At 38.0% G+C, this 22,588-nt stretch overlaps 4 protein-coding genes across 10 annotated transcripts; 1 reads left to right on the forward strand and 3 right to left on the reverse strand.

Moving 5' to 3' along the window:
* Window positions 1–51: 51 nt before the first annotated feature.
* Window positions 52–1,399, reverse strand: LOC105268910 (sodium channel protein Nach-like). Its single transcript, XM_011308823.1, has 5 exons — window positions 1,218–1,399; window positions 756–1,094; window positions 552–684; window positions 368–490; window positions 52–231 (listed from the first exon to the last, which is right to left on the reverse strand). Exons 1-5 carry the CDS (start codon window positions 1,397–1,399, stop codon window positions 52–54), a joined length of 957 nt encoding a protein of 318 aa, XP_011307125.1.
* A 717-nt stretch (window positions 1,400–2,116) lies between these two features.
* On the reverse strand, window positions 2,117–3,745 carry LOC105268869 (uncharacterized). Of its 2 annotated transcripts, XM_011308738.1 has the most exons (6): window positions 3,534–3,745; window positions 3,180–3,336; window positions 2,997–3,050; window positions 2,781–2,933; window positions 2,574–2,689; window positions 2,117–2,367 (listed from the first exon to the last, which is right to left on the reverse strand). In XM_011308738.1, exons 1-5 carry the CDS (start codon window positions 3,669–3,671, stop codon window positions 2,673–2,675), a joined length of 519 nt encoding a protein of 172 aa, XP_011307040.1. In that variant the 5' UTR covers window positions 3,672–3,745; the 3' UTR covers window positions 2,117–2,367; window positions 2,574–2,672. The 2 variants fall into 2 exon arrangements, with proteins under 2 accessions (XP_011307040.1, XP_011307039.1); XM_011308737.1 differs by having other exon boundaries at window positions 2,574–2,933.
* A 1,525-nt stretch (window positions 3,746–5,270) lies between these two features.
* Trpm (transient receptor potential cation channel, subfamily M) lies at window positions 5,271–18,824 on the reverse strand. 6 transcript variants are annotated; one of them, XM_011308741.1, is made up of 17 exons: window positions 18,562–18,824; window positions 17,732–17,892; window positions 16,677–16,746; window positions 16,439–16,521; window positions 15,874–15,930; window positions 15,051–15,237; window positions 14,099–14,312; window positions 13,870–14,029; window positions 13,651–13,787; window positions 13,354–13,510; window positions 12,905–13,070; window positions 11,870–12,716; window positions 11,487–11,698; window positions 11,209–11,376; window positions 10,686–10,745; window positions 9,861–10,073; window positions 5,271–9,717 (listed from the first exon to the last, which is right to left on the reverse strand). In XM_011308741.1, the coding sequence occupies exons 3-17, from the start codon at window positions 16,737–16,739 to the stop codon at window positions 7,483–7,485; spliced, it is 4,959 nt and encodes a 1,652-aa protein (XP_011307043.1). In that variant the 5' UTR covers window positions 16,740–16,746; window positions 17,732–17,892; window positions 18,562–18,824; the 3' UTR covers window positions 5,271–7,482. The 6 variants fall into 6 exon arrangements, with proteins under 6 accessions (XP_011307043.1, XP_011307042.1, XP_011307041.1 ...); XM_011308740.1 differs by having other exon boundaries at window positions 16,677–16,781; XM_011308739.1 differs by having other exon boundaries at window positions 16,677–16,786.
* A 1,815-nt stretch (window positions 18,825–20,639) lies between these two features.
* On the forward strand, window positions 20,640–21,522 carry LOC105268872 (protein lethal(2)essential for life). Its single transcript, XM_011308745.1, has one exon. The coding sequence runs from the start codon at window positions 20,795–20,797 to the stop codon at window positions 21,317–21,319; it is 525 nt and encodes a 174-aa protein (XP_011307047.1). The 5' UTR covers window positions 20,640–20,794; the 3' UTR covers window positions 21,320–21,522.
* Window positions 21,523–22,588: the final 1,066 nt, after the last annotated feature.

Raw genomic sequence — 22,588 nt, forward strand, 5'->3', positions numbered from 1 at the left:
AAAAAAGGTTAGACATTTTTTTCTCATTTTGCGCTATTGTTGAGAGTTTAATTATTCACCGTAGCCACTGGGGTGTGGATAAAAAAATGGAATGCAGTTGCATTTTTTTATTATGTCCCGCACACGACAGTCTACGATACAATCGCTGAAGGAATAACGGCCACCAAATTGTGCTTCCAATTCCGTTTTGAATCGACAACTGCGATGAACTGGATCCATGCTGTGAGCATCCTGAGGAAAAATTAAAAAAAAATTTCAGAATAAAATTATTTAAGTCGAACACTCCCTTCCTCGATAGAATTGAATTATTCAATTAAGCGACGTGAATTTTTCATGAGGATCTAGAGTTTTTGAATGGATTTTATACATCAGTTGTATCAAAAATCGATGCTCCAATATTGATTAATGTCTCGGTGCTGCGTGCCACCAATATTTCCCTGCTGCTACCACTGGGGGAGTCAGGATAGTCAGTGGGAGAATAAATCATCACCTGGAGTTATAAAATAAAGATCAATTATCCGTGGTAATTGAGTTTAAACCGGTCATTGCACCTTGAATCCGATCATCGGCAGTAGTTGATAAAAATAGTCTTCAGAGTTGACATCGAGCAGCAGCCATAATCCATAATCCGAGCCTGCCACCTCTGATTTCAGGACTGGGGCGGACATCTTGTCGCTCAATGAACTTGAAAAAAATATTCTCCACAAATGACAAATGTCCATTTCTAAATAAACACATGGAGCAATAAAAAATACCTTGAGAAATGATCCTTCCACCTAGCATAATTGAATGCACAGCATTGTCCATCTGAGGTGAACCTAGGCTCTAGAATATCCGAGCACATTCGTATAACACCTCCCCACTGACAGCGAACCGCATAATTGTCACACTCAACCACAATCATCTTCGATACCATGCCAACATTTTTCCGTCTTGCACCAGAGAAGGCATTGACCATGATTTCATGAAGGAGTAAAAGATCCCCTGGCTCCTCCTCATCACTTGAAAACGTGTAGAGGTGCCCCATGGTCTTCAATAACTCCAGAAACTTGGATTTCGTCACATTCATTGCTCTGACCGAATCCATTTGCAATCTAAATATCACAAATATATTTATCTTTAAACCAATCCACATAATTAATTCCGAGAGACATCATCAGGCAGAATTGTTATTTATTAACTATTATATTCGGCCTGTTAACTATTATATAACTCACATCTCTTCGGCCAATTCCATTATTTTTCTCTTACTGATCAAATTCATATTACAAATTGCTACCGCTGGAAAATCAATTTCTTTCACGGGATACATATCAGTCACCATGTGCGTAGCTGCTGGGGCATTGCGATAATCCACTGTAGTACTGTAAACCGTGAATGCTGAAGCGAGAAAAGCCATGAACTGGACTGTAATCCACAGAGCCCTGTAATTTTTTAATCTCCAGTGAACAATTCTCTTGGAACAGAAAGTCGAAATTACTTTTCGATTGAATATTCTCCTGGGATCCGCGACATTACGTTACGCAAAAGACGTGCACACGTGATGCGTAATGAATTGCTTTCGATATTCATCTTTAGTATAGATTAATTCGGCACTGAATTTGGATTGAATTAAATTCAACACCGACAACAGTCAAGTTCTCGTCACTGAAGTCGTTTTTTCGGAGCGGGTGAGAGAGATAATGATCTGCTCACCTGACATTCGTGTTTATGGTGACGACTATTTATCCGGAATATTCAATATTATTAGTAATGCATTGGCTCTCGTATTTCCCCTCGTTCATTCATATTTTATTCTCCCCTTCAATGCAGTGTCATGACCAATTACCAATTTTTACTCAAATTGGTAAAGTAATCCATCAGAATTATCCAAATGTCTCTATTTCCTCAATTCTTAGAAAAATTAACATTCCAAATTAATGAAAATGCATTCATTGAAATTCCAGAAAAATCTTTAAAGAAAATAAATCGATTATACGATTTGAATTTTTTTTGGATTATATGATTACAAAAAGGACTTGAATAAGTGAAAAGCCCAAAAATAGAATTTCAATTATTTATTCAATTAGATAACACAGATTAGTCCATTAGATTATAATGTATTATCGATGCGTTGATGAATCACATGTCTCGACGTTATCAACTCGATAATTGTATCATCGTAATTGTCGTAATTGTAATTGTCGAAGCCCTTAATTCTTTATCCTTTATAAAATAATTTTAGTTCACCCACTAGTGCAATTTTCCTCGAATCCATTTTAGCCGATTTTTCCTTTTTAAAAATATCACGCAAAAATTGATAGCATTTATCAATTCCCCGCATGATGCTGAACCCTAAAAAAATCCTGCAGATCCCGCCGTAGTCACCTGAAAAAAATCATGCACAACACATACTATTGAATATTTTTCACTTCCCTCAATCCTGAAATTAATTAATTGTCATAAAACTGCGTGATTAACGCGTTCTTCCAAAACAAATAATATAAACATAAAAAAATAGTCGCATTGTTGTCAAGAGAAATAAAGCTGATAAAATTGATAAATTATTTGATATTCGATATTCAATGACTTACTCATCAATTCGAACCAAGAAGTCGGTACATCTTGTGTAAGTTTCATTATTGGAGTGCGTCCGAAATTCACGTTCAAAATGGAATATTCATGGGTTGAGTTCATAATGTCCTCAGGCCTGATGACAATTAAAATCCGTTCGACAAGAGAATTTAAAATATTTTCTGAAAGTCTGAATGCTCACGATTCCCAGATAATATATGGATAACCATTTTTCGATACGAATGTTTTGAAGATGGTGTAATCGGTGCTGGTACAGGATGGGTAGCAATCGCACTGCAGAAGTCCTTCAGGAAAATCCATGAAAGCCTGGACAGGATGACCTCCATCCTGGATCTGCGGCACCAGAGTGTGCCATCGACCTTCAATCATTCGATTTAATATTTAGTACTGGTGGAATCTGTAAGAATTCATTGACAACGTACTTCTATAATGATTCAGGCAACGCAGATCGGTCATGTTGCACCTGGCAAGATGATCTGAAAATCATAAGGATGGATGTAGCAGTCAAGGCTAGTAGTTTCAGGAATTATTCGATTGAGCGTCAATTCAATTGAACCCGCATCTGCCATTATTATTATATTATTTTAAAATGTGAGGTAATTCACCCAGATTCGCTGGTACCGGATAATAAAACGGAATACATCCACATTTTTCTGCAATGTCTTGTATTTTGCAAGATGTGATACATTCGCTGTATGAATATTCATAATATTCATATTGAACATCACAATTGCGACGCTCCAGTTTCAAACTTCGAAAATCCTGGAGGAGAGAAACGATAATTTATAATGAATTCGTCAAGTTTTCTCACGAAATTTCTCTGTTCGCATTATTGGAAATTCCTTGAAATTTCAGGCGGAGGGTAATCTAGATTTTCAAGTATAATTTTTCAATAATGTCGATATCAATAAAATATATATATATCAATTAATAAAATCTAAGGATCCGTGGATTTATACTTCTGTGGTATCGGACATCGATCCTCCTAAAGAAATAAAAGTTTCTGTTCCTGGCATGACTAGACCATCTCGGTTGCTACCACTGGCTCGATAAGGATAGTCCGTGGGAGTGTAAATCATCGCCTGAAACGGTGACATATTCGTTCAATAAATTCAATGTTGTTTAAATTTTGACAAATCCACCTTGAATCCCACTGTCGGCAGCAATTGGTAAAAATAATCATCATGGTGTACTTGTAGCAGAGCCCACAGTCCGTAATCCGCTCCGATGATATTGACTTTCTTAATTGGTTTAAGAGAATACTTCCCCTTACTTTAATAAAATAAAATGTGAATCGTGATAACGTAATGAAGTAATTACACCTGCCCTCTCAATTTTTTATGAATCACTCGTACTATCATATTTAATTAAACGAATTGGTCCCAGTAGTTATCGCGATTTAAAAATAAATTGAAAGACAATTGAAGCATTAATTAAAGTGCAATGAGAAAAAGTATTGATTTGGACTGAGGATATTTTTTTTTAATACCTCTGGTATTTAGAATATCTAGTGAAATGGGCTGTCCATCTACCATGATTGAATATACAGCATAAACCTTCTGGAGTGTACATGGCCTGCATGATATCCTGACAGTTGCGAATAATTCCTTCCCACTGACATCGCACTACATTTTGACCGCACTTCATTGTAATTTTTTCCATAATACGCGATACATCGAAGGATTTCGAATTATAAGCGATGTCTATGACCTTTTGAAGAAGCTCTATGTCCCCAGAATTTTTCTCATCGATAGAGAACGTGTAGAGATGTCCAAAGTATCTGATTAACTCCAGAAGTCTCGATCTCGTTAAATTCAACGCTTGAACTGCCGGTTTATTCCACCTGAAATTTCATTTTGCAGGATATCTAGATTTCCTTGATTCGAAAAAATTTTTTTCCACGCGAAAAAAAATGATGAGAGAAAAAATCTCGGAAGGATTTTATCTATGATTTTTTTATCATGGAGGCCGTGATTCTCATTCCTAATTACTCACAATTCATTTGTGTACTTCTTCGCCTCCTTTTTGCTGATGAGATTCAAATTGCAAATAGCCACTGCTGGAAAATTCACATCCGCCAAAGAATTGCTGTCGGAGGATACGTGAGCTGCAGTTGGACTATTAATGTAGTGGATCGTAGTATCATACAACATGTATACGAATGTCATAGAAGCCAGGGTATGAACAGCGAACCATAGAGTCCTGACGTGTAATTTATTAAAAGAACTTAATTAAACCTAATCCTCCTATAGAATTAATTCATCTAATGAATGAAAATACAAGTAGTTTTCACAATCGAATAATTAACTCGATTAAAATTTATTATTCAATCGAATGGAATAAATTGGTTGAACTTTCGTGCGCAGTCCTGATGAATCGATTTTCATAATTATGAACCAATCTTACTTCTCCATTAGATTTCTTCCCCGAATTGCGAAGAACTTTGTCTTCAGAATATTTCTCATGTTGCTCCCAAAATAATATGACTTCACCACCGATTTTTCGGCTTCCTCTATAAAAACTAAAATCATTATCGCAGGTAATAGCGACATGAAGACCTCATGTTCGAGCAGATTCAGTAATTCGATGAATTGAAATATTTCGTGACCGATAGTGTTTGCATTTGGTATTTCCTGGTGGAATTCTGCCAGGAGATAGGATATGGAAATTAGGGAATTCTGAATAAATACACGATATTGATGTTTACATTTCTTTATCTAGAACTTTCCGAGGCTATCGTTAATACTACAGTTATTTCTATTCCCCTCTTGTTATCTCTCATCGACGAGTCCAATCTCACAGTAGGACACACGATTTTTCGAATATTAAAATTGTTTGATTCTTCTGGAAGAGAATTATGGCCTATTGTGAGATCGGACAGGGAAATTGATATGTGATTTACAATCGGGTAGATTAACTCACCGCTTAAGACAGTTGTCGTTGGTATTAAGAAAAATAAAATATTTAGGGAACGAGTGTAACGTATCATTTTTCATTACAATTTGTCAGCTTCTAATACTTTCTCTGCTGGGTGGGTTAATTCTGATATTCAATTCACCTCCGATTTTTGTACTTTTTATTCGTGGGGGTGAATTCATTCACTTGCAAGCGGATTAATCCATTATTTTTTACATGAAAAATAATAAGTATTTCAGCACACGTATCGCATGAAAAATATATTGTTTTCATGTTCGATTCAATAACTTCGGATCTCAGGATGAAATTTAAGTCTTTGTGAGGGTCATGGAAATATTCACTCAAACGATCGATCGAATTCTCTGAGGACATCCAATTTGACTAAATTAAAGTACATGGATTCCATTATCAACGGAACAATTCAATTTCTCCTTTCATTGACCCTGAGTTTTAATTAATTGACGGATATATCGCAAATAAATTATCGGAGTAATCCATTCGGTAATTATTTCGTTGTCGAAATTTGCTGGATAATTCGTGGAATCACGGAGCATAATCGAGTCTCAGAGATTATTTATTATTTATTGTTTATACGCGAGGATTTACAAATAACGGTTTCGGTATGGAATTGATAGATTTTTTCCTAAATGATTTTTAATTATTTGTGTTCGACTTTTCTCGCCACGTGGATATCACATATTCGATCGATCACTTGCGTTATTTCCAATATTTTTCAGTGGAATTTGTTGATAACATTAAGCTCAAAGAACTGTCAGTTACATTCAGAAGAAATTCGGATGCCAGTGGAATGTCTGATAATTATTGACCATTCCGAAATACATGATACAATTCATCGATGAAAAATAGGGCTCATGTGTTACACTTAGAATATCTAAAAAATATAATAAATCTGCAGTTTTGATTCAGCCTCACTCTAGAGTTTCGAATGAACAGAGGCATTACTAAGTAATTAATATTCATGATTATAATCTACTTCATTTACTCGTCCAACTTTTCATCATTCTACAAATCCAAGCAAATCACATGACGATATTCTCTCACGAATCGCCCGAAATATCGAAGACTTTTGATAAGAATAATTCGAGATAAAGGGCGAGTAAACGATATTTTATTCAATAGCGAATTGATAAAATGAGATGAGTCAAAGCGAATCGTCATTTGAGCAAAATTGGCATTATCTCGTTGAAATATAAATGTGCAGATAAAAATGAAAATACCACAGTGAGCGAAAAAAACTAGAATTCCGTATTTACAAACTGCCTTCGATTAAAAAATAGATTACTTTATTTTCATTTGTCACGCGTCGAAATTTCATGCCAGTACGTGACTTGAGCAATTATTAATTGCCAATTATTCGGATACATCGATCTATCCTACGAATTTTTTCTTTGTACAGTATTGTGGTACCTCAATAAAAGGCTAAAAGTATCAGTAAACCAGTGATAAAAATTGATTTCGTGTTATGCAGACTAGAGTAATAAAATTCATCTAATTATCGTGAAATTGCAAAAAAAAAATCATCTCAACAACAATTTCAGATTTGAAATAGAAAATGGACACAAGATTTCATAATCACATTGAAAATAGCCAATTACCTAAAAAACAATCACTGTCACACGCAAATTGCTAATATAAGTACAATAAAAATAATTAATTAACCCAGCTGAATGCTTAAGTAATTCAGCCAACTTTGGATGAGTGCAGGCGGATGAACCGTAAATAAAAATGCTGTTTGAGTTTTGAGAAAGTAGCGGAGTGATAAAATCAGATAGATTTCGAATTGATCACATCCACTCCACTCCAACCCAAAAAAATTACATAAAAACCTGACATAAAATTAAAATTTCTGGAATTTCCACAATCAAATGGGAGAAGTTCCACTAGAAATTCGCGAGAATTTCTCGAGAGAAGGATTTTTCGATAAAGCATTGTTCCACGTCTCCCACGAATTTCAACATTCCCTGAACCGCCCTAGCACATAGTTTCGGAAGCAGGTGCAGGTCCAGGATTATTCTTATCACTCGGTTCAGAAGCATCCGAGTCCCTAATAGCCGGTGGCCTTGACAAAGTCTGTTCAATTTCCCTGGTGACACTGATGGTGGGTGGTACCACCCTTCTACGCTGATGAACAGTCTTGCCCTCCTCATCGATAGCAATGGACCTCCTCAACCGATGTTCATTAGCAACATAAAACGGTGGTTGTACAACGTCATCAGTATCAGAATCATCGTCCTCCCGCCTGTACCTCCTCTGAATAAGATCCTCCATCTGCTGATAATCACATGCCTCAGCATCCCTGAGATGTTCATTCTCAAACTCAAGTGCAATCTCAGGATCAGACATATCAATGACGTGTCTAGCCCTGGAGGGAGGTGGTGAGACAGGAGGTGTCCTTGGAGGACTCAGAAGGCCACAGTAGCCCTCGAGCTCATCAGTAATACTTGTGTACTCATTTCTCATGGCTAGTAGAGTCGATCTGGGATGCCCTCCAGTGGATCCTGAGATGATTGCGACCCTGGGGTCAGCCCACTTGACCCCTTTCTGCAATCCAGGGGGTGCCAGATGCATGGCATCGTCAGATTCAGATCTTGATCTACTGGTTTGTCTGGTTGGACGCTCAGACGAGTCCTGACGAAGGTCAGACATTGGCACATCACTGCTAGTATCCCTTTCCACCTCTGGCTTCTTCACATCACCCTCTGGAATATCCTTACTCCCTCCACTCTCCTCTTGACTCGTCGTTGCTGTTTTTTTCTCATCTGGACCAGTGGTAGGAACATCTCCACTAGAAGATGACTCATTCCTACTGAGATTCTCTCTAGATGTTGTCTCAGACTGTTTAATCGTATCATCATCACCCGAGGGATGATGTAGCACTGGAGCATCAGTCAATGATCTCAACAATCTTCTCCTGGGAAAGAGCCCTGGTAGGTGGGGATGAGAGTCTGCCTCTGAAATCACCTCTGATCTCTCTGAAACTCTTCGTGGACGAATTTCAATATCCAGACTGGAGAGATTCTCATTCTGCATGTGAGTAGCCATGAATCTGTGGATAACCCCCAAGTGTGCAAGTGTCTGCTCACTCAGCTCCTCCAGTTTACGAATACGAAACTCCACAGCCTGAGTCGAGGCGATCTGACTGTTCTCCTTCTTGTCGATATCCTCCAACTTCTGCGACATATTCTCAACCCTCTCGGTTGTGAGTTTCACTCGTTCCTCGGTGGACATCTGGAGCTTGAGCTGCTGCTCGGTGAAATAACCCTCGACGCAGTCCTCCTCGAAGTCGTACAGTCGTTCCATGTCGTCGGCTTCCAGAAAGAGCTTCAGCCCATTATCGTATGTCTCTAAAGAACGCATCTCACCCTGAGTTAGGTAACGAAAAATATAGCGACCCAGGAGGTAGATGTGAGAGAAGACGATGAAGGGAGGAGGCAGCACTGGTTTCTGCTCGTACTCCATTACAACTGTAAAACGTTGGAACATCCACACCTGGTGGGCAACTGCGTTTACCTCGATGAAGATGTTATTAAAAACCGCGATGAGGAGATTTATCAGAAGAATATTCGCCACCAAGAGGTACATTGACATAACGATTGGAGTTATCCAGCGACCTGGAAGGCATGGACTCATTGAGGGCTCGTCACCACAATCGGGTGCTATTTCGTCTGCATAAACTTCACCGTACAACATGAAATAAGGCTGGAGGAAGATGTCGCGGATTATTATCCACTGGGGATCGGAATTCGGATTGAGAATCGCATGTCGAGAAACTCCGAAGCTCATTAACACCACCAGCAGTAGAACAACGAAGTAGATCATGTTCTTCACCATTTTTCCCATCATTGTGACGAGGGGCCCCAGGTATTTATTAACACCCAGGATATTGAGGATTCTCAAGTACCAGTAGATGCAGTCCACGCAGTACATTACTCGTCCAAGATCGAAGGTCGATTGTCTTACTCTTAAGGCTAAACCTATTAAAAAGAATATTATTGCTGCAGCGTCACAGGGATTCCACATATTCCACGACCACACACTGAATTTGTGGAACATTGTTGCTGGCTCGGATGTCGCTATCTCGCGAACTTTTTCACAGCCTAGGGTACATATGTAAGCTATTGCGTAAAGCTCAGCTAATCCCGGGTATTCAGTCATTCTCACCAGGATGCAGTAGGAGAAGAGCAGTAGGAAAATCATATATGCTATCTAAAAATAAAATATTCAATACTCAATGTCTCATAATTTAGTAGAAATAGCGGAAGAAAGAAATAGACTTTTTCTCCTCAATTCAGATATCGAGTGAATATAGAATATAGAGTTCGGAAGAGTTGAAATTAAAAAATACTCACAGCATTGGCCCAAAATTTAGTGATAGGCGAAGTGTAGAATTCATACAATTTTTTTTTTAATCGTAATGGTCGATTTGTTTTATTATCATAATATTCCGATAGAAGGCCATAGGGACGATGAAGATTGTCGTCGTTGTCCGTAAGTACTTTTCCATTTTCCTGAACAATAGTCTCTTTGGCAATTGTCGTACTGTGCTCATTGCTTATCAAAGCCTGGACAAACGTATGATACGCATTACTCAACACAAATGACAGTGAAAAATAATGAGCGAAGACAATGCTACGTTATTAGATCGATACGAATAATTCGAATAGAATAGAATTTTTTACGTGTTAGAGATATGCATTGGAAATGGACGGTCATCAGGCTAGAAGGAACTCGATAGACAAAAATTGGCAGGAATATTAGAGTTAGTGCAGAATGGTTATCCAGCGGTAAATACACAACAGTGAAATGTAATAATTTCCAACAAGATAGTATCACTGAAAATAAAAAGGAATAAACGAAATTGAATTTCCTTCACATCACAGTATCGGGAGACAGTTTGTGCCATTCGCCAGGAGTTAACAAAAAATAGCTAGGTAATGGTAATTAACGAAGAGTCGTGAGTAATCTACGTCATAGCAACATTTTTCATTATTTTCGGAGTGAAGTACTGGAGACAATGGCCATTCAGCATTGAACGAATGAAAAATGCTCCCATTACCAAGTGAGTGCTGAAATAAACTCAACGATGAGACATAAATTTTTTTATCGAAAATAAATCAAGTACGTGGAGCACAGAGGTCATTTTAGAATCACTTTCTACCCCGTGGTTAATGTACCTTAGGGGCTGGCTGGCTCGTGGGTTTGTTGCAAATGCTCAGGTTCCTGCGTAGACGTTTCTAAAAACAAATATCCAACGATATGTCGAGATATCTGTATTAACTGCAGATCTTAATTTATATTAATTACCTCTTACACGTTAATACGGACTGCATCCAATATTTTAATCTTAAGTCTAAAATATATTTTTCAGCTTCTACGCAAATTAGTTGATATATTATTCAGACACTGGAAATGGAAAAACACGAGCCGGAAATTTGTAATGAAAAAGGTCTCGGAAAATGAGACTCAGATTTTCAAATCGAATTTTTTTCTCTTTGAATACATTTATTTCGTTAAAAATCTCGGAGGTTGAAAAAGTGTTAATTATTTTTTTCCCTTTCACTCGAATATCCTTATTAACAGCGAGTGTTACTTGAGTGAGTGTTAATTGCACCCCATCATATTATTCACTGATTAATTAGTTACAAAGGGTAAACAAATATTAGAAACCGTTGAAATATTAATCTCTGAGATATCTACCTCGACATCTGGACCAACTGGTGTACCATGTTCAGATTCGCTGTCCTCGTTCTCATCCTCGAGGGCAATCAAGTGTTCCTCTTGCGTCTGAGGCATCAGCTGTAGCTCCTCCCTCGTCTTGAAGTCCAGCTTCATGATGTAAAAAGGACACACAAGCCCCAACACCACCTGGACAAACAAGAGGATCAAACCCCTGTGAACGCACCTCCCGCGACAATTCAAAAAACTTATTCACAAACTGATTTTTTTTTTAAGAAAATTCGGTGCTACTGAATCACCTTGAGATTCGTATTCTTTCTCGTTCTCAAGCCACCCATCCAAAGATCAGCGAGAATAATCTGACTGCATGGGTGCGCGAGAATTGGACGATGATTTGCCGTGACAGCGAGTGACAGACATGTCTGACCCGACCAATTTTGCAATTCCGATGTTAATAATTGCTGAGTCTGATCGTCATCCTGGCGATAGCAGTAGTCCAATAACTCCAGTGCTGCATGAAACCCAATTTAAACTCGATTAAAGTTTCCACACAGGGCTGACATAATTTTCGACAAACACAACTTAATTAATTAGTTGGCTGTAATTTAATTTGTAATGTTGAGGAGAGAAATTTATAACTCCCCTTTAACTCGTAGCTCTGACGAAAAAAAATGATAATTACCGATATTCTCGAACTCTTTGCCATATCCCTTGAGTTCATCGTAGACCTCAGTCTCCAGATCGTCCTCAGCGGCCTCATGGGCCATAGCTTTATACAATTTGAGTGCAACAAGAGCCTTGGCAAGTGCCTCCTCTCCATGCTGCCACATGAGAAGTGCCATTTGCTGTCTCTTAGTGAGAACTGCCCAGATGAGTAGCTCATTGAACGGATAATCGAATAATGGTGTATCTCTGTTAGCTGGCAGTGTCTCAGCCAGAAGACTCATCGTCAAACCGTGCGACTTCTCACCAGAGCCCGAGTAAAATTTAATTCCAGTTGCCATACTATTTCTGTGCTGCTGGAGATGACCACCCGAGCGTTTCATAACTTTAGCATATATCAGTCGAAATTTACGACGTGTGTACTGATGCCTGTAAGCACCACCCATTAATTTATTAATCACGAGACCGATATCGTGAAGTGTGTAAATATATCCCCTTGGTATATGTGGCCTCACATCGCGGAGTATATATCCCAGGGTATTCGATGGTCCTTCTTTAGTATTGTACAACTCCTCCAAACGGGGTATTGATAAAAATTTTCTCATTGATACACCATTCTCTAGGAGTAATTTAACGAAATCTATTCTATCGTGCTGCAGTGCCTGCATCATTGCCTGATCAAGAGCACCTGGTGGCCATTTTTGACCGTAAACGAATATTTCACTTCTCGCTATGTCTACACGATTCCAGATTAATGATAAGGACAGTTGTTCGGCTGGGGATAATTGCTGGGATTTGAAGAGGGCTGTCAAGATCGTTTGGTCGAGCTCTTGTGGTCGATCTTGAGTTATCCTGAACACAGTTATCTGCAAGAGGTCTCAGGTCAGTCTGGGAAAATTGTTGGAGATGCAGGGAGATGTAATAATTCCAAGCCGAGATTGTTAATTTGCTAATGCGTTGGTTGTCGAGGAATTACTATCATTAATGATGCTTCTGTGATCATTCGAGTGGTCATGCTATGGTAATTTTTCTAAAATACTTCATGAAGACTTACTAAATGTTTTTTACGAGTACACTGAAGCAATTCAGAGTACAACTGGGCTGCCTGCTCAGGTGATACTTTGAATGTGTGCTTAATTGTTTCTAATAAATGCTCTTTCATGCTCTCCAACGGTCCATCAGTGCTTCCACCCTTGGTATCATCACTCTCAGTGGCATATCTAGAGAACAGTCCTCGTTAAGGATACGTGGGGGTAAAATTTCCAAGAATAACGCGTGCCAAAAATTCACTAGAAAAATCCATTTCATTTGAATTGAGAAAGTGATTTTTCGCCACACAAAATATTCAATTAATTCAAATTTTTCAATGGGAATATCCTGTTTAATATAAAAGTAAGTCGGGAATTTCCCGAGATTTCGTAATAAAGTTCAGGGATGCTTGTGTTTAATGGTTTTTTTTTTCGGGTGGTAGATGATAGAAAAAATAATTCTAGACTTTCATACTTATGCATGAAGGCGATAAGGTCTGCTGCACGCCCAGAACCATCACAGACAACAACAGGTACAGGTGGCTCATCCGTGACATATTCGAGCACCGAACGAATAGTATTTGTTCCACCCTCGATAACTAATGCCACCACTGGGATACTACTGTGCGTGTCTAGTCGATAGGGAGAAGAAGGTAAGTTTACAACATTAATTGGAGTGATCGATTGTTATGGTGGATTTTGAAATGGTGAATTGTCCGTTTTATCGATCGCCCCGGAAAGCCACAGGAATTTAATGTGCAGTTTGACTTACATGGCTGGAGGTTCAGGTTTGAGATATATTTCTCGAGTTTACGACGAAGGACTATCTCTGCACCGTATCGACCACCTGTACCATTGTCGATCAGGAGGAAATATGCGTGACGATTATTCAGCACTGCAAATTTTGACCTGAAATCAGAGCAATTTTTTATGATTTACCAGAAAGAAAATAGTTTTAAAAGCGAAAAAAAAAAATTGGAGGGGTATTTACCAGGGGGAGGCCATGGAGTCATAAGGCACCTCTCCACCACGACCAACAAGTTCATGACTCTTCTCCAGTATTCCCCAGGGGGCTATTCCAATGCTTACCACTCTTCCCTGTCGCTGGGAGCGCTCCAGCAGGAGTGCATCCCCAACTTGACGCGTGACACCTGGAATAATCGATCCAGTAAAAAAAAAATAGTGAGCAGTGATGGAAAGGATCTCAAAATAAAAATCACCAGTATTCGTTCCACCGGTGAAAATCCATGCTCCTGTTGTCTTGGCGGCCTTCAGCAAACCCTTGCGTAATACTTTTTTCAATGTCGGCTGGAGCTCGAAATTAGAACGACCACCGTGAACTGTTATCAGTAAACGAGGTAAACCCAGATTCCATTCACGGCACAATAGTTGAACAATTGGCTCGGGCCGAGTGTCGTGGGCGATCCGAACGTACTGAAGAGAATTGAAGGAAAAAAAAAAGCATTATCCATTATGCTGGGAGAATTGCAGGAAAAGTCGTACGACTTTGTCTAATGAGAATTATTGGAAAACTTCGCTGTGAGGATATTGGATTTCAGAGCAATTTATCCGCTCGGAAAACCTCTGCGGAATTGTATTATTTCAATTAATGGAGATGTGTCACATTTTATAGGATAGCATCTTTTCTTATTGAACAGTACATGATTGAATACTGAAAATTGCACGGGAATTTTTTCCCGTAATGAGGAGAATTATTGGAAAACTTTGCGATGGGGTTATTGGTTTTAACAAAGCAATTTATCGGCTCGGTCAGCCTCAAAGGAATTGCGTGCAAACTCAACCCTCTATAGTTTATTAATTTTTTTCTAGTCTTATGGGACCAGTGAATTATTTTTAAATCCGTCATCTCCCGGAATTTTTCAGAATATTCGACGATACAGTAGGATTGCAATTTTATGATCCATTAACAAAGTCAATTTTTAATATTTCTCCGATTATTCAATTATTAAACAAAAAACTGAGTTTTTATTAAAATGGTGAAATCCTGGATTTTGCGGGGAAAATGCCACGAAATTTCAAAAATGTAATTAAAAGATAAGATTTTTCAAAAAAATTTTGTACGGTTTCCACGGTTTAATTATCCGGTAGAATGGTGCGCTCACATAAAATGAGGATAAAATGAGGATAAAATGAAATCCTGAAAGAACTCACTTGAGCTTTAGTCGGATGTGGTCCCCCCTGGAATTCGATAGTACCATATGCATCAGTTGGTGCTGGTTTGGTGTTTTTCCCAGGTGACCACTGCTCTCGCTCGGCCTCGGCAGCAGTTCCAGTTGCAAAATTCTGGACATCCGCCCCAGTTCCACAATGATGCGTGTACGAGTGACCACAGCAGCACCTAAAACCCCATCGAGACCCATAAACAATTAACACTCGTCCTGACATCCACTGAAAATCAACGGAAAAAAAAACACAACAACGAGAACACGAGATTAAGCAGAGATAAATCAACGAGTATTTCCTCACTTTTTCCCTGTTCTAAATAAATCAGATGCATCCGTTATCGTGAATCACCCATAAAGCCTCTGACATTTCTGTTATCGAAGTAATTACCACCTGATCGCGAGTTTGTCAAGCTTTTTAAGCATGTGAGCAATGGTTTGTGTGCGAATGAAGCTTATTTTGAGATATTAGTGTAATGCAAGCACATGTCTGGAGCAGAGGAAGTCAGTACTTGTTAGTGAAACACTCCGAGCTTTTATCACAGCCAGGTTTGTGATTCTCTCTGTACAGGGGAAGTATTTACAATTGCTTAAAAACAAAACCATTGTTACTTATTGGTTGTTTCAGTAAAGATACAGCGAAAATGAATCAGTCAATTTCACACTGATTTTTCAGATCTTTTTGAGACATGAATAAATCAGCAACCGAGCTATTTGATTCACCCTTCACCCCTTTACTACTGATTTCAATAGTGAATTTTTATTACTCTGTGCAATTCTTTCTTTCAATCTTCCATCCCCAATAATCTCACCTGGAGGTGGTGATCACGTCGTATTCGGCACTTTTATCTCCTTGTATGTCTTCAAGCCTATGAATGTAATGAAAAAAAGAATAAGGGAAAAATAAATAAAACGAAACTGATAAATCGAAATGAATAAACAAACATTCAAAACCTATGGAATATCACTGCCCACTGATTCAGGGATTAATTCCAATGGAACTTTGCTTCAATTTTTCATTAATTAAGAAATTGTAGTGGAAATGGCAAAAACAGAGATTTAACATTCAATTAAATGAAATAATAAGAGTAATAATAGCAAACACAAAACGTTTGTAATGATGTTAATAAAGCTTGAAATGTTCTTCAAACGTAACGAATGATAACTATTACTGAAAATGCGTTAGAGTGTCTCGATTAAATTGCATGGTGTCTCTAACTCTGTAGATTGAAATAAAACTGCCAGTGCTGTAGTTATTGTGAGAGATAAATCATCAAAATATGGTAGTAACGCTGCATGAGCACGTCATTGGACTCTAGTCATGAATAATTAATATCTCGTGATTATTAGAAATGTTCTTCATAAGGGGTAACAAACCTATGCTCATCTTTGGCACTGGGTATGAATTTTGTACACTCTCGTTTCTGAAATGTTGCCTCGATCCAGCTGCGCTCCTGAGTCTGAAAATTCGAGGAAAATTTTTATGCATTATTCGGTGGAAGAGGATGAGAAAATTCTTGTGAGTTGAACGGGACTTCTGATAACCTCCCGGTGATTACGTTGATGGTATTAGTGAGATGAGAGAATAATTAAATAATAATCTTGACTTCTGTACCTTTGCCTTCTTTTTCTTTGCTTTTGGAACGTTCGCACCGCAGATTACACTTCCAATAGCCATCTTGACTCTATTCAAATACTTTCACGATAAATTATATCATGACTAAACTAAAAAAAAAAATAAGCTGTGATTGGTACTGGAGGAAATGAACATGTGGAGATGCACGGAGAATTATTTATAGTACAACTTACATTTTAGCGTACAAAAAGGAGACTTATTTTTATTGTAAATTTTACTATAAATTTTTCTCCCAGTGGTATGTGTTCTTTTGGGACAATATAGTTTTTTCCATCAACTGAACAATATCGAGTAATGGAATTGCATGATTTAAAGTTTGAAGGATACTGCCCGCTCGCCATCCGAATTAATTACATTTTTATTTCTCTCTCATTCGAGTTTAATTGGAGGAAGAATCTCTTGTCTCAACAGAATACATTCCACGTATAAACCCATTATTCTATCAGCGAATTGGTGAATGGGAGTAAATGTGATTGAAAGGAGGAATGGATTAACCGAGCAAGACGAGTGGAATTTTCTCTGAGCTGTGCCTTCGAATATAAAAAATTCCGGAATTCCTCTCTTCGATATAAGATTGCATACTATTGTCATCATTATTTTTCCACAATTTATATTAATCTAAGATAAATAAGATTATTATAATCCAAGATTTTGCAGATTTGTAACACATTCAGGATAATGATGGGTACTTATAAAAAAAAATATAATAAGAATTATCTTCTAATGGATTAATTAAAACCCTGAAAGAGCACTAATGACTTTTAATATTGCCAAGAGTAACGTTAAACATTTCAAAAATATTCCCTCAGCGAAAGTACTGAAACTTAATAGACTTGTTACTCTATTCAGAGCATAATGAATTCCTTTTAATTCGTTTGCTCGACTCTCCCTTCCCCCGGGTAGACATTTACCCGAAAATTGCCTCTCGAGACCTAATTTAACGCCACCAATCTTTCCTAAATATCAAGACACCAAATAACGTTATCATATCAATGAAAATCAAACAAATTATCCAAGGCCCAACGTAAACTCACCGCTCGTACAATTTTCGGCTTCTCCAGCATACCTAAACCCTGATGCCTCTGTCCCACGTATAAACCCAAAATCCGTCGACAATTTTTTTAAACTTCCCAACAGATCATAAATCACGAGACAATTGTGTCCCTCCCTGAAATACCTGGAGTGGCCCAAGAATCTGAAACAGGAGCATCAAGAAAAAATCAATCATAATAAAAAATTTCACAATAAAAAAATTCACAATAAAAAATTTCACAATAAAAAATATTCCGAGAGAATTCCAAGCCAAAATAAAAGCCCGTAATAAATCCTACGTATTTATACTAAACGGCATACAGCAACAACTCCCAAACAAATATTCATTCTGAGAGATCGTTAATCTCCGTTAACTATTATAATCTCGATCCCCCACTTCACTCCTTGCAATGGAGAGTTAAAAAAATCCAAGAGAGCATTATAATTTCCGTGATAAATAAAAAATAAAATAATGAATTGAAATGGAAAATAGAATGAAACTAAAAAAACAGGTAAACAACGATTAAAAAAATAGCAACATCTGGAAAATGTCAATCGATGACAGAATCGAGTGTCGACGATGATCGACCCAGACCCTGTGAAAAATCAATTTTCCAAGTGTGACAAGTCTCGGTTGGATTTGAAATATTATTGCACCAGGCCACGTCTGACCTAACCTTATCACTCGTTCAACTATTGCGCACGAGAGTTGAAAATCTAGGTTAATTACTTGCCATCTCAATGCGATAAACGGAGCATTCACGTGAATTACTTCTCAAATCCCCCCAAAAAAATGAAAACAATCTTTATATAAAAATAAACAAATAATTACCTCATAAAAATCGGTGGATGTCAGTCCGGTGCAGATCATACTCACGCTGAACACCTTATCAATATAACAATCGCATTGACAACAACTGTACCAACGATTTATCTCGACAAACGTCTCGCACATCGAGTACCAAGCACCAGCACTCAAACTACTCATGAGTTTTTTTCTTTTATTTTTTTTTACTCCGGAGCTGACGAGCGACAATTAACATCAATCATCACTCCAACACACACGCGTCCACCGGACTGCACTCGACAGCTGTTCAGGCGTCACTGGCCCCCCCTGTACCCCCACCCCACCCTCTTACTTTAAAGGATCGGGAGATTAATGTGGCGTGAGGGTGGAAATTAATTTTTCTCATCCCTACGGCGATGAGGAGTGATACTGTCCCTCCCGATGCTTTCGCGCCACTGAGCTGCACACTGACCGCGTCAAGTGGGTCAAATCCCCCACTAGGACACCCCACGGGGATGTTCCCCGCACACCCTGACGCATCGGCTTCTAGGGGATATTCGGGTGTGGGGTAAATAGCCGCGGAAATTAACAGTACAACTCCGGGTAATTGGGGATTTTCCCTGAGGAGATCATTGATAACGGCTTGATAAGCCGAGGGGGAGGGGTATGTGAGGATTGATAGATCAGGGGAATTTTTGCAATGAGTGAAATTTTTTTTAATATTCATCTATTTAAAACTGGATTTAACACTGGAATTTTTATTTCATGTTCCCTTTTTTCATTTTTTGAGTTGAGATCAGTCTAAGGGGAATATCAAGAAATTCGTAACTGTCGGGCATTCTTATCTGTGACTTTCTTCAGTTAGTGAAAAAGGAGGCGATAAGCTTGGGAAACATTGAAACATTGCGCAATAATTTCAGGGAATAAATCTCGGAGATTCGAGTGAAAACTCATTATTTTTTTGGCGACGTCTGGAGAGTCGCGCGATATCTGGCATTTGCGGGGGAATTTAAATTCCCGAAGATTGAAATGCTTGCTTTAAAAATAAATAACTCTATCCTTTTACCAATTTGCTATTTCTACTGAGTGCTTAATTGAATTAACAAATTAAAAATAATTGGAAATTCGAGGGGAGTTTTTATTTCAATATCAAAGGATTTTATTTTTGATTTTCAGGGTAAGCATGAGGGCTCATTATGGGCCCTGATTATCAATGATAAAATCCAATTGCATTGCTGTTGATAAAAACGGAAAAACATTGCGCAAAAAATAATCAATCACGTGCAACACCGAAGCAGCTATCCTTGCACGACCTAAACCAGTAACTTCCTACTACCAATTAAATTTTTGATGCGTGCATAATTGATACACCAACAGATAATGTAAAAAATGTTAAATACACAAGCAACACCTATTAGTCCAGTCCGCCCATTGCCCACGTTCAATAGTGATTCATTACAGATGGACAAGCACCAAAACTGTAATTTACACGTGCGACCTTCCAATATCATTATCCAATTTGCAAATATCGAGAACATTCCGACAATTGGACGAGCCGTAAAACAGTAATTATCAATTTCTTGCTTGAGTGATTCAGTGAATGGACATTTTACTTCAAGAGCGACAAGAAATAATTTCAATAAATTAAATCATTCCATTCAAAAAGTATTGATTTAAAAAAAAAATATCCGAATTTTCTCAAAGCAAAAATCATTCATGGTTAACGAATAATTAATTAATTACCATTATTGCATTGAGTGCATCGAATGCATCCTGTGCATCGAATGCATCCTGTGCATTTCAGTTATAAACAATAAATACATCATAATTTTTTTTATGAAGATGAGAAGAATAATGGATAATTTCATTTAATACAAGGATGAAAAAAATGTCAGCCAGATGTAAAAAATAATTTCAATCCCAATGGAGGCAACGATTTTCGCAATGTTTGGGAAGTGGGCAATGGCCCGTTTGCCCCCCAGCCCTGATTCTAATAATACAATGATTAATCACGGAATGCCATACGTAATGAGCAATAGCAACGCGTAGAGAATAATCCGAGTGCTGGTTTATCCACCGAAACGTCCGTGAAAATTTGCGGAAGGGGACTAAATATATAATCGGACTGGGGGGCTTGGCTGGCAGTTTTGCAGACAATTACGTTGCAAACGGATCACACCTCAATCCCCCGAAACCGAGGGACATCGACGCGAACGAACGATCAATCAGTGAAAAAAATTTATTAAATTTATTCTCGTTAACTGAAGAATTATAAAAAATGGCACTGGTACCCAGCAGCTACTGGAGAGATTGGTGGGACGATTTTGAGCGTCCAGGAAAGGTCCTGGACAAGTACATCGAGAGAAATATAACGCATGCTGAAGTCCTGGAGACCCTCAGGTGGCCGACATTCAGGTCTTTCTTTCGGCCCTGGGGAAGATCCCTGAGTGCCAGCCTCAGTGAACTCGACAAAATCGAGAATGACGCCGACAAGTTCAAAGTTATTCTCGATGTCAGGCGATTTTATCCCCACGAGATCCTGGTGAAGACTCTAGACAATTCTATAATCGTCGAGGCGAAGCACGAGGAGAAGGAGGATCCATTTGGCTATGTCTCCAGGAAGTTTCACCGTCGGTATGATTTACCAAAGGGTCATGATATCCGGAGGGTCACTTCCAGTCTGTCCACCGATGGCATTCTCACCATCAATGCACCCAAGGTCGTACCACCACCTGGTGAGAGAATTGTCCCGGTCGATCGAACCTATTTTCCTGCCCTCAAGAGCCCACGACTACTTCGATAATTTATTTCACACCGATTTCCTGCACTGAGGACATGTCAACTCTGGTTTTCGTTTTGTTGATTTATTTATTTGTTAGAATTTCAGGAGAGATGTTATCGTAGGATTAATTTAGTGGGTTAATTGTGGCTCTCGAAAATGTACCACCGCTGTTCAGATTTTAATAATTGTTAGGACATGAATAAACTCGTTGTTACTAATGCTGACGTTCGTTTTTTTTTTATTTATCTTTTTTTATCCTGATCCTGTGGCGGGGGCCTGTCCGGGGATACCGGAGTAATTAATTAGTCGCCGTGATGGAGATTCAGGACGAGTGGATTATGAAGAGGTAAATTGCTCGCGGCTCGGAGTTTTAATTAAAGATTATATGGAAAAAAATTCTTAAACGAAGAGGTAATGAGAGATTAATGGAATTTTAGAGATCTATATTAGATATCGATTGATTCCGGGAGTTGTTGATTTTATGAGGAAATTTCAAACGATTTTTTAGTCGGGACATTAATCAGCAAAAAAAGCATTTATTTTTCTTCTTACGTTTCTAATGATTCTTCAATTACAAAATCATTTCAAAATTATTTCAAGACCCGAAACTTGTTAAATTGAATATTTAAAACAAAGTTATAAATTCAGATACGACGGGATACTGAAAAACAATAAAATCAGTAAAAAACCAGAACAGAAAATTGTTTTATGCTGTTATTATATTTTTATCTATTATTTTATTTCCTGGAATATCAGGTTAATACCATCACTGTAGAATAATATCAGTGCCAACTGGAGTTGAATAAAAGCTCCGCTGTGTTCACAGAAAAATAAATAAATGAATAAAAATAAATAAATGAATAAAAATAAATAAACCGTTTCGAAAATCCTTCGAAAGCTGTAATACTCAACTAATCTTCAAAGAAGCCTTCCAATTCCCAAAAGTTATTGAGAAAGTTAAGAAATTATCATTAATTTCATTGACGCAATGAAAATTCAAATGAAATGAAATTTTTCCGTTGGGTTAAATACCAATTTCTCTCAAAACCATTGATTTTAGGAGGAAATTCTAAAAGATCTTTCCTGTCGGAAATTTATTCACCTAAAAAAAAGTTCCCTAGCAGTTTCCCCTCAGATCGATTGGTAATTGAGAAAAACCTTAAGTTTGATTATAATTTTTTTCTCGATGCGTCGAAAATTGATTTTTAATTTCGAAAATTCAACACCGGGCGATAAATCCGTAAGTTTTTTTTTCAGTCTACCGTTTTTTACGTAATTGCAATTTTATTC

Source organism: Fopius arisanus, unplaced genomic scaffold, assembly GCF_000806365.1.
Source record: "Fopius arisanus strain USDA-PBARC FA_bdor unplaced genomic scaffold, ASM80636v1 scaffold00062, whole genome shotgun sequence".
Lineage (NCBI taxonomy): Eukaryota > Metazoa > Arthropoda > Insecta > Hymenoptera > Braconidae > Fopius > Fopius arisanus.

Coding starts and splice junctions, on each gene's coding strand:
- LOC105268910 (XM_011308823.1), bottom strand. CDS start 1,399: ATGGCTTTTCTCGCTTCAGCATTCACGGTTTACAGTACTACAGTGGAT. Junction 1,095..1,217: donor ATGGAATTGGCCGAAGAGAT/GTGAGTTATATA, acceptor TGTGATATTTAG/ATTGCAAATGGATTCGGTCA. Junction 232..367: donor CGATTTTTGATACAACTGAT/GTATAAAATCCA, acceptor ATTTTTCCTCAG/GATGCTCACAGCATGGATCC.
- LOC105268869 (XM_011308737.1), bottom strand. CDS start 3,671: ATGTCACCGTTTCAGGCGATGATTTACACTCCCACGGACTATCCTTAT. Junction 3,337..3,533: donor CGATGTCCGATACCACAGAA/GTATAAATCCAC, acceptor TCTCTCCTCCAG/GATTTTCGAAGTTTGAAACT. Junction 3,051..3,179: donor TCCGGTACCAGCGAATCTGG/GTGAATTACCTC, acceptor TATGATTTTCAG/ATCATCTTGCCAGGTGCAAC.
- Trpm (XM_011308741.1), bottom strand. CDS start 16,739: ATGGCTATTGGAAGTGTAATCTGCGGTGCGAACGTTCCAAAAGCAAAG. Junction 11,699..11,869: donor CAAAGAGTTCGAGAATATCG/GTAATTATCATT, acceptor GGTTTCATGCAG/CACTGGAGTTATTGGACTAC. Junction 10,074..10,685: donor CGAGCCAGCCAGCCCCTAAG/GTACATTAACCA, acceptor ACGTTTGTCCAG/GCTTTGATAAGCAATGAGCA.
- LOC105268872 (XM_011308745.1), top strand. CDS start 20,795: ATGGCACTGGTACCCAGCAGCTACTGGAGAGATTGGTGGGACGATTTT.